The sequence below is a fragment of the Esox lucius genome, chromosome 16 (assembly GCF_011004845.1).
Source record: "Esox lucius isolate fEsoLuc1 chromosome 16, fEsoLuc1.pri, whole genome shotgun sequence".
In the NCBI taxonomy this organism is placed as follows: domain Eukaryota; kingdom Metazoa; phylum Chordata; class Actinopteri; order Esociformes; family Esocidae; genus Esox; species Esox lucius.
The window spans coordinates 20,252,736-20,268,431 of record NC_047584.1 but is presented as its reverse complement, the minus strand read 5'-3'; the positions used below and the strand labels follow the sequence as shown (position 1 = coordinate 20,268,431).

The following is a 15,696-nucleotide window of genomic DNA, read 5'->3' as shown; positions in this document are numbered from 1 at the left end:
CGGTTAATTGGGGTGGGGTGGTGGGGTGGGGGGGGGCACCACAACTCAAATGGTGTTACATCACAGATGACTTCAGTAGCCTTATAAGGGCATGCACCCTGAACACAGTGAATGCCCCTGGCTTTGAACAATGGCACAGCTGGATGAGGTACTGTAAACAATTTGTTTGGTTATATTTGGGGATTAGGATGATTTGAAACCAGGGGCTGGGTGGGGGGGGCTGGAGGATGTAAAAATAGCCCAGGCTGAGGGGCCTTGACAGTGATGGGGTAGGGCCAACTAGCTACATACGCTTGCTGGTCTCCACAGGAAACTGCTGCACCTTCACTGACCAGCAAAGTGGCAACACAACTGCAGTCGCCTACTTTGTTCCTAAAAGAAAGGAGAAAGTAGATGGAAAGGTTGATGGAATTCTGAGTTTGGAGTGTTTCAATTTAACTGGCTCTTGCATGTACAGTAAAACAGTCACTTTTAAAACTGATATAATCAAGATAAGGCCCGGGCACCTCAGTGACCTTTAAAACATAACTTTTACAACTCCGGTATTTAGCATATTCAGTCCAGTTCAGGAGAAATGGAAAGTGAAAAGATTTCTGCTTTAAGGTATTTCAGCATAACACAACATGGAATTAAAGTTCCATACAATGCCAGAAGCAGACAAAGATTAATGAGCATGAGGAGAAGTCATGTGAAGGAATCAAATCCCCATAGAAATTGCTGAACAAGCTAAATAAAAAAGAAAACACCTTCTCACAATGTGAAATTAATGTATTATGTTATGTCCTATATAAGTTATATTATGCTTGTATCTAACGACTGTTTTATACATTAGTTGTAGTCTCTATACATTATATACCGTATAAGTAACTACTGGTATAAGCAATGTAATACAAACAGTCTAGGCCTGCCTAAAGTTCTTGAAAGAGCAGCCAAGAAAGCGAAGGAAAAAATATATTTAAGCAGCAGCAAGGCAAAACAAAATAGACTGTACAACACAGAAGTACATTCCAAAACAAAAACCAGCATGTAGTTTATTGTACCTGTGTGAATGACGGTAGCAAAGCCAAACAATCTCACTGACCACTTTTCTAGGCTTACTTGCATCAATTCTCATGGCTTGGTAGCCTAACACCAAAGCAGCACAACTTGTCCATAAACTCTTAGAATTTCAAAAGAAACATTTGGTTGTTTGGTTTGTCACAAAAGGAACCTTTTTGGCCTTATTACCCATTTAAATTGAATTATATTCTGAAGTTAGGATAAGTTGAATTCTTAAATCACCTGCATCGTAGATTCAGAATGATTACTTAAATCCTTTAAAATGGAACAACGATCACAGTAACTGGTGAAATAAAACAAACCACAAATCCAATTGGATATTGGACTAGTTTAAATAATAATATGAATATCTCTTTAGAAAACTGCAATTCACATTTGTGAAACACGAGGTTAATTAACCTATTAGTGTACACACATTAAAACAATTAAGAGAAACAACCTGTTATAGAGAATGCTGGAAAATAATATGGTTCAATGTAGCACAATTACAGCCTTCCAAAAAAAGAATCTTCCTTCCCATTCCAAAGAATCATTCAAGAAACTCTTCATTATGGATCTTTGGATGCAAAAGAATTTCAGTAAAACCTTTTACTTCACAAAGAACTAGCATATCCAAAAATAAATTATTCAAAACAAAAGGTTTCTTGAGTGAACTCTATCCTTAAGCTCAATTAAGCTTGGTGTAAGTTGTTGACACTTAATCGGCAAGTTTTCATTCCCAAAATGTTTATTAATTGTATTAGATCTACAGGCAACAACCCTATATACTTACATATATACATGTAGATATATTTGTTCCTCAATGTACCCCATTGTCCCAAACCGTAAACTGCGTTTTGCTGTAAACTACAATGTTATTGTATTTGAACATAAACAGCCTCTTTCCCAGACACTAAAAAGGAGAGTCACTTTGACCAGTTTGTCCCAAATAGTGTCCTTCTTTTAAACTCGGCCTGTAAGGGTTTGGTCAAAAGTAGTGCACTACATAAGGATTACTGGGCCACTAGGAAGCAGGAGCCTACCTCAGACTGATCTCGTAGTCCCCAGCGTGTTGGGTACGGACTTGTCGGATGAGCAGGGACACCACATCCTCCTTCTGCAGGATCTCATAGTCCAGTCCAGTGGATATCACTTGGCCCTGTTTCTTCCAGGTCCACTGGGGAAAAGGGTCCCCAGCGATGGCACAGGACAACAAGATGTTCTGTCCCAGGAAAGCAGTGATGGACTTGGGCTTGGTGATAAACCAGGGTTGCACCCCGTCCTGGGGCTCTGGAACACACAAACAGCTAGTTTAATACTGCATGAACCTGGTGACGCTACCCAATGCACAGGTTCTCCAGAAAATTGTGGTTGAACGATTCCCATTTAATCTGCTTCCCACGTTTCCCATTTAATTCCCTACACAGATTCACAGGTTTTAGGGATATTTCAAATGGGATTTCTAAGAAACCTGGAAATACTGTGATTCTTACCTAGTGCTTGTAACTATATCTGCTTAAGAAGTTTCGATTGTTGACTGCTAGAGATGTTCCACCTGATATACTGAGCCAAAGCAAGTTGAGTTAGCTAGGCTAATAGCTAGCTTACCTTGCACAGTGAGTGAGGCCTCGGTGCGAACCACTCCAACTTCATTCCACACCTCGCATGTGTATTTCCCAGTGTCCTCAGGGAAGACTTCCTGGATGAACAGACTATATTGGTTCCCCTTCTGCTCAAAATGGAAGTCCTCCGACTCCTGGATCTCCTTCCCATTGTGGAGCCACACAACCTCTGGATGAGGATTCCCTATGAGCGTGACATTTTACACGAGGTATGACAGAAATTCGGGCTTTTATTTTGTTCATCTTTCTCCAAATGCTAACATTTGAGTATTTTTGTGCAAAAACCAAAGAAAGGTTTTATCTCCGAAAAAAAAGAATGAACCCAAATTAGCGCAATATATCTATAAATGTATTGTGTAGCTAATACTTTAAGATGTTTTCACACACACACAGACATGCGCACACACACACACAGGAAGTGGGATGTTGATTATGTAATAATAATAAATGATAATACTCAGAGAGTCAACCAATCTCCAGGGGTCCTGAGCAGGAAATACCAGTGTCTAAAACAAACAGTCACTGAAAACATAGAAAAGCAAACCAAGAGTCTTCCAATCTCTTCTTTAATGAGAATAAAACCCAGAATGAGACACACTGCCACAACATGATTTTTCAACAAACAATAAGAAAAGTGGTCCTCATTGGACTAGCCCATTGAGTCCGTCCCTGTTTCAGATCCCTGTTTCCATTCAGTAACTAATAAACATAAGAGAGGAGAACTACTCTTACCAGTCACCTCCACAGTCATGATGACTTGGCTACCATCCATGACTTTCAGATCCTTCAGACCTCGAAAAAATACAGGGGCTGATGGCTTTGATTGCTTCTTGGTGTCAGATGCGTGCTGAGGGTCGGACCTCTTCGCACTTTTCTTAGCTGAAATAGAACAACAACAATTCTGGAGTTACTTTGTACAGGACATGAGTAATTCACTGAACAACACACCATCGCCAACAGAACCGACAAGCTTTCTCCCAATTACCATCATATAAATAAATAGTTCTAGATTCCTGGAATATTAGGGGTTAGGGACTGGAGCAAACTTCTTAAAGAGAGACTATTGGCCCTGGTCAAAAGCAATGCTCTGTTTAGGAAGGCAAGCGTAGCGTACCAGAAACGCACTGAGACACACTGATGTTAACAAAACCATGCATTTCTTGGGAGTCTGCACGCACGTACAGATCAAGATAACCTCATAGGAGAAGGTACTCGGCAGCATTCAGCTGTCTGGCAGGCTACAGCAGGACATCTGAAACTTACAGTACTGAAGAAACCATGCCAAAGACTGTGGAAAAGTTAGGGTGTTCTCAGTGACAGAGGCAGGCAAACATACAGGTGCCACAACACCTCCAGTGTACAGCTGATTCACAGTTGGACTTTCATCTGGACATTTTTCCACAGCACAAAGCGAAGCTCCAGTATTTCTGCGACGACAATAGCACCGGTTTGCCCATTAAGTCAGAGCAGTAGGTCTGGCCAGCGCCTTTAGCAGTACTTCAATTACAGTTCAATCACATATTAGGCCCCTAGCTCTAAACGCCACAGCACAGAGAAGACCTGGCTATGTTTTGATGTTCTTGGCAGACCTGAGGGGTGTATGTCCTGAGTCGGCAAACCCTGGGATAATCTCATTAAATTTGACCGTAGGAGAGATCAGTGAAATGTCCCTGCCAAGGTAATTAAGTCCTGAGAATTAAAACAAATAAAAATAATCACTTGACTCATGGTTACACTTATTTCCTTTAGTCCTAACGGGGTGAACGCTAATGCTTAGGATGAATGTAATCAGAAAAGAATAGGCATTATAACATTGCTATTCCTCTTGAAGAAAAGAAATTGCAAGAATTCTAAATAGGAGGGACTGAGAGCGAGCAAGAGGACAAGCTGTTCTGAGCCAACAAAGGCACATTTTCACCAGGGACTTTTCTCCGTTGAGGGGGGCTTCCAGAAAGAGATGGAGAGAGAGCGGGAGAGATTGAGAGATTTTTGGCCCTCGCTCCTTGATTCATGCGCACCATGTATGGTGTTTGGTTCTACGTAGAGTCAACTCCCCGTCCCCATCCCCCATAAATCTAGTGGTCCTAACCCTGCGGACATCAGGACCTGACAGACAGGGACGCTGGCTTGTCATAAACACAACTCACTGTCTGTATACATATCCAGCATACCAGAGGGAGATCCAAGGCATTTCCAGCATGTTTCCATCCACGCTTCTGCTGCTCAAACAGCCCCACTTCCCAGTCGCCTCAGACTGAGACTCAAACAGCCCCTCTTCCCAGTCGCCTCAGACTGAGACTCAAACAGCCCCTCTTCCCAGTCGCCTCAGACTGAGACTCAAACAGCCCCTCTTCCCAGTCGCCTCAGACTGAGACTCAAACAGCCCCTCTTCCCAGTCGCCTCAGACTGAGACTCAAACAGCCCCTCTTCCCAGTCGCCTCAGACTGAGACTCATACAGCCCCTCTTCCCAGTCGCCTCAGACTGAGACTCAAACAGCCCCTCTTCCCAGTCGCCTCAGACAGACTCAAACAATACCAGCCTCCCTTTATAGTGTCCTACATGTGACCTCAGCCCATTGGGCTCCAGCCAGCCCTGGTCAAAAGTAGTGCACTTCCCGGTGAATAGGGAGCCACTTGAAACTGAGAATAACATTTTTTAAAAAGCAGACAACGAAGGAGGCACCTTGCATGGGGTCACCCTCACAGCCCAGTGATTACCAGACAGACACCACTCCACCCCCCATCAACACACTTGGCACATTCACCCTGTCTCTAAAGCCCGTCTCTGACGACACAGATTACCACGGACGGTTACGGTATGTGCCACATTGTACGTGTATTATAATGCATTATGAAGGACTTGACCGCACATTAACTGTGCAGTCTTTCTCTGCACTAGCTCTTTCTGCAGCTAAAGATGAATGAGTGTTGTTAGTACTACATGTGTGAGCAAAATGGCCTGTGTTTTCTTCTCTCTATGTCGTGATTGGTCTGGGTTGCAATCTCAACTCATAGTGCACGTCTGGGAAAATAACGGTATTTTATCTACCCCCTATATGGAACAAGAGCTGAACCTCTGCCACAAAAACCCTGTGTATGCTGAAAAACAAGCCTTCCGTCCCAAACAGCACCCGATTTCAGATAGTGCACTAGTTTGGACTTGGCCACATTCAGAAGAAGGGCACTATATGGGGAATGCATAGCAATTTAGGATGCCGACAAAATGCAAGCTGGAATAGGGAGAGCAGATGTTTCTTTAAATGCAACATAGGAGGTCTGATAGACATTTTCTTACAGCACTGTTGCTTATCAAAGGGCTGGAAGACCTCTAAATAGAGACATCTCAAAGGTCAAATGCTCATTCTTCTGAGAAGGTAAGCATGTATTCAAAATTCCAAATGTAGCCAAAATAGTACTAGACTTAAAATAACCTAAGAATGAGACATATATGATGTGTTTATATATCAACATAGTTCTGTTTTTTCGTGGTCTGCAGACTGTGGGGTCATGTGCTGCTGCTGTTCTTTTATGGTCCACTGCTCTTTCAGCAAAATATATCTGATCTTTCTCCATTTTGTCTTAGAAATAAAGAAAGAAATTCACATTTAAAAAAAAGTTATTATTTAAAAAGTTTAATACTGTGTACACATGCTTGATATGCATGTGTGTTTAGAGAAAAACCTGTTTGTATAAAATACAAGGAAAGAGAAACTCATTGTGGGGCCAGATCTACCAAGAGCAGGGTCTTCCACTTTCGGATCACAGTGACTGACAGCACGCCAGCCGTAGCTGATACCAGATCAGAAGCACAAAGCTTGACGCACGCGCCCCCCCCCCGTAGTGGATCCCAGGCCCAACCTAGTGGATCCCAGGCCCAACCTAGTGGATCCCAGGCCCAACCTAGTGGATCCCAGGCCCAACCTAGTGGATCCCAGGCCCAACCTAGTGGATCCCAGGCCCAACCTAGTGGATCCCAGGCCCAACCTAGTGGATCCCAGGCCCAACCTAGTGGATCCCAGGCCCAACCTTTGACGAGAACTCCGGCAGTGCACACAGCTCTCCCATGACTGTTCTCAGCGACACACGTGTACAGGCCTTCATCTTCTGGCAGTGCACCGCAGACCGTGAGCTGGGCCAGGCCATTCTCAAAGGAGGAGCGGGCATCCGGCACGGGCTTGTCTGAGGGGTGAGGGAGAGAGAGAAAGACGGGTCACACCTAAACAGAATCCTCTCCCGGGCTAAAACAGTTTATCTTACACTTAGAACAGAGTACACTTCAGTCCTGTGAAAGTTAAGGATGTGCTGTGGGGGGGGGGGGGGGGGGGGGGGGGGGGGGGGGGGGGGGGGGGGGGGGGGGTGGGGGTGGGGGGGGGGAGATCATGCAAGACATGTATAGCGGAAATCCATGTCATATAAAATCAAATGCATGTCATTAAATAAAGGGCTAAATACAACTTCATTAATGTTAAATGAAAATTATTGTAAAATCAAATATATATGTTTGTCAAAGCTGGAAAAAAAAACCCCACAGTTTTTAGAAAAAAATAAGATTGATTGATGCGATGGTCCGTAGTGCTCCTGTATCAGGTGTGTTACTCTTTCCCTGCAGGCCTGTGTTTCCACAACCCGGATGAGATGCGATGCTTTCTCACCAGGCAAACGTACAACGGCTCTGGCTCCTCATGCTGGACCACACAATCCCAAGAAGGGCATTCACTTTGAAAACATTTCATAATAAGCCCGCAGGAATCAGCATCTTGGAGAGAGAGTCCCCGATGTCTGCCTTTGGAGCACTTAAACTGGCCAAGTCTGGCTGGGTGTAATATTTCAGAGGGGTTTCAGGAGGGAGCGATGCATGTTTTTCCTTTATATGGTTCCTAGGCCTCATATTTGTTTAATGGCTGTGGGTGTATTTTCCACCGGCAGGAACAGATGAGAAAAGAGGTCTGTGAATCGGTCGGTGCTGAGATCCTTTCTGAGAGTGGGGACGATTTCTCTTCCCCTAAGGTAAGTGATGCCATTAACTGTCCATCCATCTTCAAGGGGCCAGAGGATAACATCAACAGTTCCAGCACAGCTCAGACTAGGAACACTAAGATAATTAGAATGGTGCAAACTATGCTGCAATCTCAGCTTGACCATGGACCGCATTACATGCTGCTGTTCGCAGCGGAGAATATGTGAGACCCTTCTCTGAAACTTCAAACAAGTAAATTCTGTTTATTTAAAAGATGGCATTTATATTTTAAAAGCTTTGCTGCATCGTTTTTTTTTTTTTTTTGATTGAGGATAACTCACAAACACATGAAGGAAAAAACAAACAAACAATATCCACAACCAACCCCATTATTTTACAAAACAAGTTCAGAGGTCAAACCTTTGACTGGTAATAATGGTTGATAATACAGAGAACAGAATCCCTGGAGCCTTGGCTTTCAACCTTGGCTGGGGTGATACAGACAAAATCTAACTCTTCAGCATTATTAAAATCCATCTTATAATGATATAAAAGGATATAAATTACTACCATAAAGTACTTAATGAAATGCGTTGAAAACCACTTTTGGATGATACAGACCAAATCAAATACAGAGATATACAGTGGGGAGAAAAAGTATTTGATACACTGCCGATTTTGCAGGTTTTACTACTTACAAAGCATGTAGAGGTCTGTAATTTTAATCATAGGTACTCTTCAACTGTGAAAGATGGAATAAAAAACAAAAATCCAGAATTAAGTAATTAATTTGCATTTTATTGCATGACATAAGTATTTGATCACCAACCAACCAGTAAGAATTCCGGCTCTCACAGACCTGTTCGTTTTTCTTTAAGAAGCCCTCCTGTTCTCCACTCATTACCTGTATTAACTGCACCTGTTTGAACTCGTTAACTGTATTAAAGACACCTGTCCACACACTCAATCAAACAGACTCCAACTTCTCCACAATGGCCAAGACCAGAGAGCTGTGTAAGGACATCAGGGATATAATTGTAGACCTGCACAAGGCTGGGATGGGCTACAGGACAATAGGCAAGCATCTTGGTGAGGAGGCAACCACTGTTGGGGCAGTTATTAGAAAATGGAAGAAGTTTAAGATGATGGTCAATCTCCCTCGGTCTGGGTCTATGAGGAAGGTGAGGGATCTGCCTAAAACTACAGATCAGGACCTGGTCAATGACCTGAAGAGAGCTGGGACCTGTCTGCAGACCTGAACCCAATAGAAAATCTTTGGAGGGAGCTGAAAGTCCGTATTGCCCAGCGACAGCCCCGAAACCTGAAGGATCTGGAGAAGGTCTGTATGGAGGAGTGGGCCAAAATCCCTGCTGCAGTGTGTGCAAACCTGGTCAAAAATCTGGTGCAAACCTGGTCAAAAACCTGGAAATGTATGATCTCTGAAATTGCAAACAAAGGTTTCTGTACCAAATATTAAGTTCTGCTTTTCTGATGTATCAAATACTTATGTCATGCAATAAAATGCAAATTAATTACTTAATCATACAATGTGATTTTCTGGATTTTTGTTTTAGATTCCGTCACTCACAGTTTAAGAGTACCTATGATAAAAATTACAGACTTCTACATGCTAAGTGGGAAAACCTGCAAAGTCGGCAGTGTATCAAATACTTGTTCTCCCCACTGTACAATAATGTAACTAATACTGGATAAATTCAGGGTTCAGTGTGGTAGAGGACACATCCAAGCCTTCAACAGATTATCAAATTTTTATCAAATATATAATGGAAATGATAAACATAACCTTACAATAACAATACAAAAACACTAATCGCTGTGTTAAGTTGAAATTCTAGTTGTTATGCCCCGCTTTTATTTGGGAGTCATGCCCTTCAGGACAGATATTCATGAATCTTCAGCAGCAGAGCAGCCAGACCTGTGAAATGGTGGTCATCTGACAGGATGGCCTCACGCCGAGAGAAAAGACAGCAACACACACACTACAGTTGCATCCCAAAGGGCACACTATTCCCTATAAAGAATGCTGCCTTTGACCTCGGCTCTCAGTGAATGATACAGTAAGTAGACTGCTGTTCAGGATGTACGCCATAAATTACTCCTAATTATTACCAATGGGGCCCTTTTCAAGGGACCTGTTTAACTTCACTGCTGAAGTTGACCAATCACAATAAAAGGGCTCAGACTATGCTTTAAGGAACAATGTTGTATACTCAAAACAGAAAACCTAAACGATCCCATTCACCACAACATTTTGTCAAAATACATGCACATACAGTTGCTACTGAAAAACATGCAATCAAAACAACAAAGCAAACTGAAAACTTAAGCTGTAAAAAAGGAATATTGTCTCCCTCTAGTGGGTAAAATGGACAACTAGATAAGTGTCAATAACCGCTAGGGTTGCACATTTCTGATAACTTTCCCAAAATTCCAAGACGTTCCAGTCGGTATTAACAGCAGAGACTTCCAGAAAAACTACTGGTGAAGATACAGATGGTGGCAACCCTAGTTATTGCAGGGAGAGAAGGAATTGTAGGCTGCATCTCACCATTTAAGAGCCAAGAAACGTTAGGGAGAGGCTTCCCTTGCACTGAACACTGCAGAAGGAAGTCCTGGCCTTCACTCACTGAACATCCCTTCAGGACAGTAATGAACGCAGGCGGTCTCCCCTCTGGCCTAGAGTCTGCATTGAAGGGGTTACACAGACAATAACATTTCATTTACGTAATATTTATTACATCAGAGCCATTGTACATTGAGGGAATGTCTCAGAGGTAAATTTAGGCAAATGAGGTATTAGTCACATCAGGTTTCTTAACACCAAAATGTATACTAGTACACAATGCTGGAAACACCATCCAACCAATTGTTATACACCAACTTGGTGCTTTCAAATCATTGATGGGGAGGGTGCAACACCACACTCCAGAACAAGTGTGGGAAATCAGCATGTTGAGTGTAAAGTCTCTCTCCAGCAGAGGGCAGCGGTAAACAAAAGAACAGTTGCAGTCCTTTCTAAAGGACACAGTCCCCACAAACGGACCGCTGTCTCAAGCAAAACAAACTGAATCATTCATAGTCTTTGGCACAGTTCTGCCCAACTCTCTCCTTTTGCTACAAATTGAATAACTAGACTGGTAGGTTGTTCCATATTGTCCCAGCAAGTTAGTTTGTTATGAAATGGGTTTGTCATAAGAATTGTCATAAGAAACAGATATGTTTCACAGTGCCAACTGGAGTGCCCTCTTTCGTAGCCATGAGTTGATCAGGTTCAAACCTTGACTGTGCCAATAGCTGAGGGGTAGCTGGCAATCACTGTGAGAGAGGCAAAGCGCCTAAAAGCAGAGAAGAATCTTCATTAGGGATTTCCTGGTCTTATCTTGGGGCACCTGCAAAGCTAACCAAAATCGTCAGATAAGTGACAGCAGTCTTACATAAATTCCTTGTTGGACAAGCAGTGTAAAAAAACTCAAGTGCTTGGCATGGAATCTTATGAAGAAATGTTGCCTCGGAACAGGGCTATAGATACAATATGACAAAGTTGGGGACTGGAAAAAAAAGGTTATGGACTTCGTCGATGGCTTGTACCTGTAAGGTATAATTCTGCTGAAAATGTACTCCACAAACCATCTGGTTGCAGGATTTAAAGTTGACCTTTCTTAAAATCCTAAATGGCTCTTGGGCTAAATACACAAGCCAACGAGTCATCTTCGGAGGAGACGTCAGAAAACAGTTTCACTTTGATTATTATTAAACAAAAAACAGCTTTTATTTTGATACAGACGGCAGACAGCTTCTAAGGACCAATCCAAAAGCAACACTGTCTGGTTATAGTTGAACTCAGACCAAGTCAGCATTGTGGCTCAGGAATGATCAAAAACCTGATGTGCTCAATTAGCCCAACTTCATCATTACCATGTTTTGATTGAGAGAGCCAGGGCAAAGGAATGAAACGCTTATTTATCCAAAGAAAGAACTGGAGATTGTGGAGATTGTATTCTGAAGTCTAAACTATTGGGCTTTTAACTGTAGACCAGTTCACTGTAAAAAATGTATGTAATAAATAATCTGTCCAGCAAAGGATTTTCTGACACATTGCTTGCATTATACAGAACCCTAACAGCAAGAAGATCACACATTCTCACATGGCCTTATTTTCTGGTCTTTCTGTGATTGTAACTGATGTCCCAAATAGTTTTTTAAACTGTATCTTGTTTTCTTCGGTTGTCACATAATGTAGACTTACGATTGAGGATGATACGTGCCTATAGATATGTTGATCTTTTATTAATGTTTGCTAGTCTAAATATGCCAGTGTCCAGTTTGTGTGTGCCAGAAATGATAGGTCAATGCCAAAGTGATGAGCCAGAAAAGTAAGTTACAAATTATTCAGAATGATGTTCTGGTTTAATGTAAGTTGTGGTTTGGAGTGTTTCATAACATGCTTCGTCACATTTGAGTCAAAAAATGACAACCGGTTTTCTTTGTAACAAAACATTTAATTATAAATAAATGGCTCGGGATATCAATTACAAGCACATAGCGACTGAAAATAAGATTTTCAAAAAACAACGTTTAAATCAAAGTAAAAAAGTATTTTTGGTTTTCAATTTATTTTTCATTCAAGAAAAGCAATTTTGACTTTGATTCTTTCATATTTTGTGTTAAACCACTACACTCCCCTTCTCCTCCATTTCCTGCCAGAGTCTGTACAATAAATCAGAGTCCCAAATTGCACTATATTGGTTCATTCTTTTGACCAATGTTCTTGTGACCAAGACATTTGGGAAGCACGCTAAGCACTTACTCTTGACGCTGAGGTTCCAAGTTGAAGACATCTTCCCAGTGCTGGTAGTCATTGTGCATTCATATGTCCCACTGTCTCTCTTCTGGACGTTGTCCACTGTAAGGATGTGTATGTTGCCATCCTGCTGGAAGCTCAGCCCTGCTCTGGGTCTCAATGGGAGGCCATCTTTAAACCAGCTCAGGACAGGCATAGGGGAACCTGAGACTGGAATAACACACATCACTAGCCAATCTGATGGTTCCATATGCATGATTTAATAAGAATTAATAAAGTAGCTATAACCAATTATTGAAAACCGTCCAAATTGTTGGTTAAAACGTGGTCAAAATAACCTATGAGGAGGGCAGGGGGGGGGGCATTAAAAGGGGGTAATGGAAATTGGGGTAACAGTAAAAATACTTTAATATAATGACTTGTAAAACCTTTTCTCTGAATAGAAATACATCATATTATGGTCTTGGGTCATCCTCCTGCCTAAACACCACTCCAACATGGGTTTAAATCCCCAATGTTCTTTCAGGAACAATTATATACAACCCTGTTTCCAAAAAGTTAGGACACAGTGCAAAGAAAACCAGAATGCAGTGATGTGCAAATCATTTAAACCCTAAAATAGTACAAAGGCAACATATCAAATGTTGTAACTGATTTTTTTTAAATACATTAAATTTTATCCCAGAGAGGATGAGTCTTTCAGAAATAAAGACAGGGAGGGTTTCACAACTCTGAGAAAGACTGCGCAGGCAAATAGTGCAACAATTTAAGAAGAATGTTTATCAATGTAAAATGTTGGTAAATGTAAAAAAGTTTGGGGATCTCATCATCTATGGTACATAATATAATTATTAGGTACCGTAGATATCTCTGTACGCAAGGGACAAGGCCATAAACCAATATTGGATGGCCGTGATCTTTGGGCCCTCAGGTGGCACTGAATTAAAACCAGACAAAATGCTGTAGTGGACATCAGGCATGAGCTCAGGAACACTTCCAAAAACCACAGTCTGTGAACACAGTACGTTGCTGCATCTACAAATGCAAGTTACAACACTATCATGCAAAGAAGAAAACATATATAAACAAGATCCAGAAACACCGCCGCCTTCTCTGGGCCTGAGCTCATTTAAGATGGACTGAGACAAAACGGAAAATGTATCCAGCGGTCTGACGAATCAAAATGGAAAAAGATTTTTGGGTATCATGACACCGCATCCTCCGGACTAAAGAGAGGGACCATCCGGCTTGTAATCAGCACACAGTCCAAAAGCCAGCGTCCGTGACGATATGGGGTGCCTTAGTGCGCATGGAATGGGTGACTTGCACATCTGTGAAGGCACCATTAATGCTGAACAATATGTACAGGTTTTAGAGCAACATATGCTGCCATCCAGACAGCGTCTTTCAGGGAAGGCCTTGCTTATTTCAGCAAGAAAATGCCAAACCACATTCTGCATGTATTACAACAGCATGGCTCTGTAGTAATTAATTCCGGGGGCTAAAGTGGCCTGTCTGCAGTCCAGACCTGTCACCCATTGAAAACCTTTGGCGCATTATACGACAAAGGAGTGCCCAAACTGTTGAGCAGCTGAAATCCTATATCAAGTAAGAATGGGAAAACAATTCACTTTCAAAACTACAGCAATTGGTGTTTTCAGTTCCCAAATGCTTACAGAGTATTGTTAAAAGAGGTGATGCAACACAGTAGTAAACATGCCCCTGTCTCAACTTTTTTTGAAACGTGTTTCAGGCACCACATTCAAAATGGGTGTATATTTTTCCAAAATCAGTTCTGTTTCAACATTTGTACTATTTTCTTTGTACTATTTTCCATTAAATAAAGGGATAAATGATTTGAACATGATTGCATTGTTTTTATTTTCCATTTTACACAGCGTCCCAACTTTCTTGGAAACGTGGTTATACATCCCCACTGCATCAATCTAAGAAAGCCTAACAATTCCTGAAAACATATACATACAAATGAAAAAAATCAATAAAACAAGATTTGAACTGAGTTACCTTGGCACTTGAACGTGACTCCGGTCCCCTCCATTGCATCCTGGCTCTGAGGCACAGAGTCAAATCTGGGTGGGGCCCCTGCAGTCACAGCGGCTCTGTCTGACCTGCTCTCCCTGGCCTGCCTTCTGCTCTCTTTCGGAGGCTCTGAAGATGGCCCTCGGGGCCCCTTCACTGTATCTCTTGAATCCCTGTCAGGGGCTCTGCTGTGAGGCTCTGGCCCAGCGTGGGCAGCCCCCTGACCTCTCAGCTGGTGCTGCAGGGGGTTGGTGCTGGCAGCCTTCGGAGAAGCCACCCAAGGCTTTCGAGGGGCCTCTTCTGGCAGCTTTGCAGGGGGCTTGGCGGATGTCACAGGGGGCTTGGGGGATGAAGCGTTAGCCTTCCATGCTGGTCCTTTGGTGCCTGTGGTCTCTCTGGACTCCTTAGTGAGTGTGGGGAGATCACTGGCTTCCCTAGCCTCAATCCTTTCTTCTGTCTTGGTAGGTGAGCGTCGGTCAGTGAGCAGGCCATTACTAGTGTGCTTGACTTCAACGGTGTCAGTTGTCTTTGGGACAGGACTCACTGGCATGGAGGGGGCCAGGCTGCAGAGGGAGCAGATGGTTGAACACTAGTAAATAATTGGGGAAATATTTTGTATCCAACTCACCGAAATGTAAATGCAGGGTTAGTGATATTGTCATGCTGGGAATGGTATAAATTACACACTCACATGCCTGTGTCACTGCCTGAACCTAAAAAAGGAATGGATACACACGTCATTTCCAAAATATGACTAATTGTCATAAATGGCATTAGGAGCCATTAATTATGTTAAAAGCACTTTGTGCGCGTCGCCCAAATGACACCCTATTACCCACGTAGAGTAGTGGGCCCAAATGACACCCTATTACCTATGTAGAGTAGTGGGCCCAAATGACACCCTATTACCCATGTAGAGTAGTGGGCCCAAATGACACCCTATTACCCATGTAGAGTAGTGGGCCCAAATGACACCCTATTACCCATGTAGAGTAGTGGGCCCTAATGACACCCTATTACCCATGTAGAGTAGTGGGCCCTAATGACACCCTATTACCCATGTAGAGTAGTGGGCCCAAATGACACCCTATTACCCATGTAGAGTAGTGGGCCCTAATGACACCCTATTACCCATGTAGAGTAGTGGGCCCAAATGACACCCTATTACCCATGTAGAGTAGTGGGCCCAAATGACACCCTATTACCAATGTAGAGTA

At 42.6% G+C, this 15,696-nt stretch overlaps 1 protein-coding gene across 2 annotated transcripts in view; it reads right to left on the bottom strand.

Annotated features, from left to right (window-relative positions):
• The window catches only part of mylka (myosin, light chain kinase a), a 59,155-nt gene that overhangs the window by 24,059 nt on the left and 19,400 nt on the right, over positions 1-15,696 (bottom strand). For both annotated transcript variants that reach the window (XM_029125803.2, XM_020054906.3), the window contains 9 exons: positions 15,171-15,192; positions 14,465-15,042; positions 12,446-12,649; positions 10,187-10,321; positions 6,687-6,839; positions 3,393-3,539; positions 2,647-2,844; positions 2,082-2,328; positions 292-372 (listed from right to left, as the gene is read on the bottom strand). In XM_029125803.2, the coding sequence (XP_028981636.2) occupies positions 292-372; positions 2,082-2,328; positions 2,647-2,844; positions 3,393-3,539; positions 6,687-6,839; positions 10,187-10,321; positions 12,446-12,649; positions 14,465-15,042; positions 15,171-15,192 (1,765 nt within the window). The remainder of the gene's footprint in view (positions 1-291; positions 373-2,081; positions 2,329-2,646; positions 2,845-3,392; positions 3,540-6,686; positions 6,840-10,186; positions 10,322-12,445; positions 12,650-14,464; positions 15,043-15,170; positions 15,193-15,696) is intronic.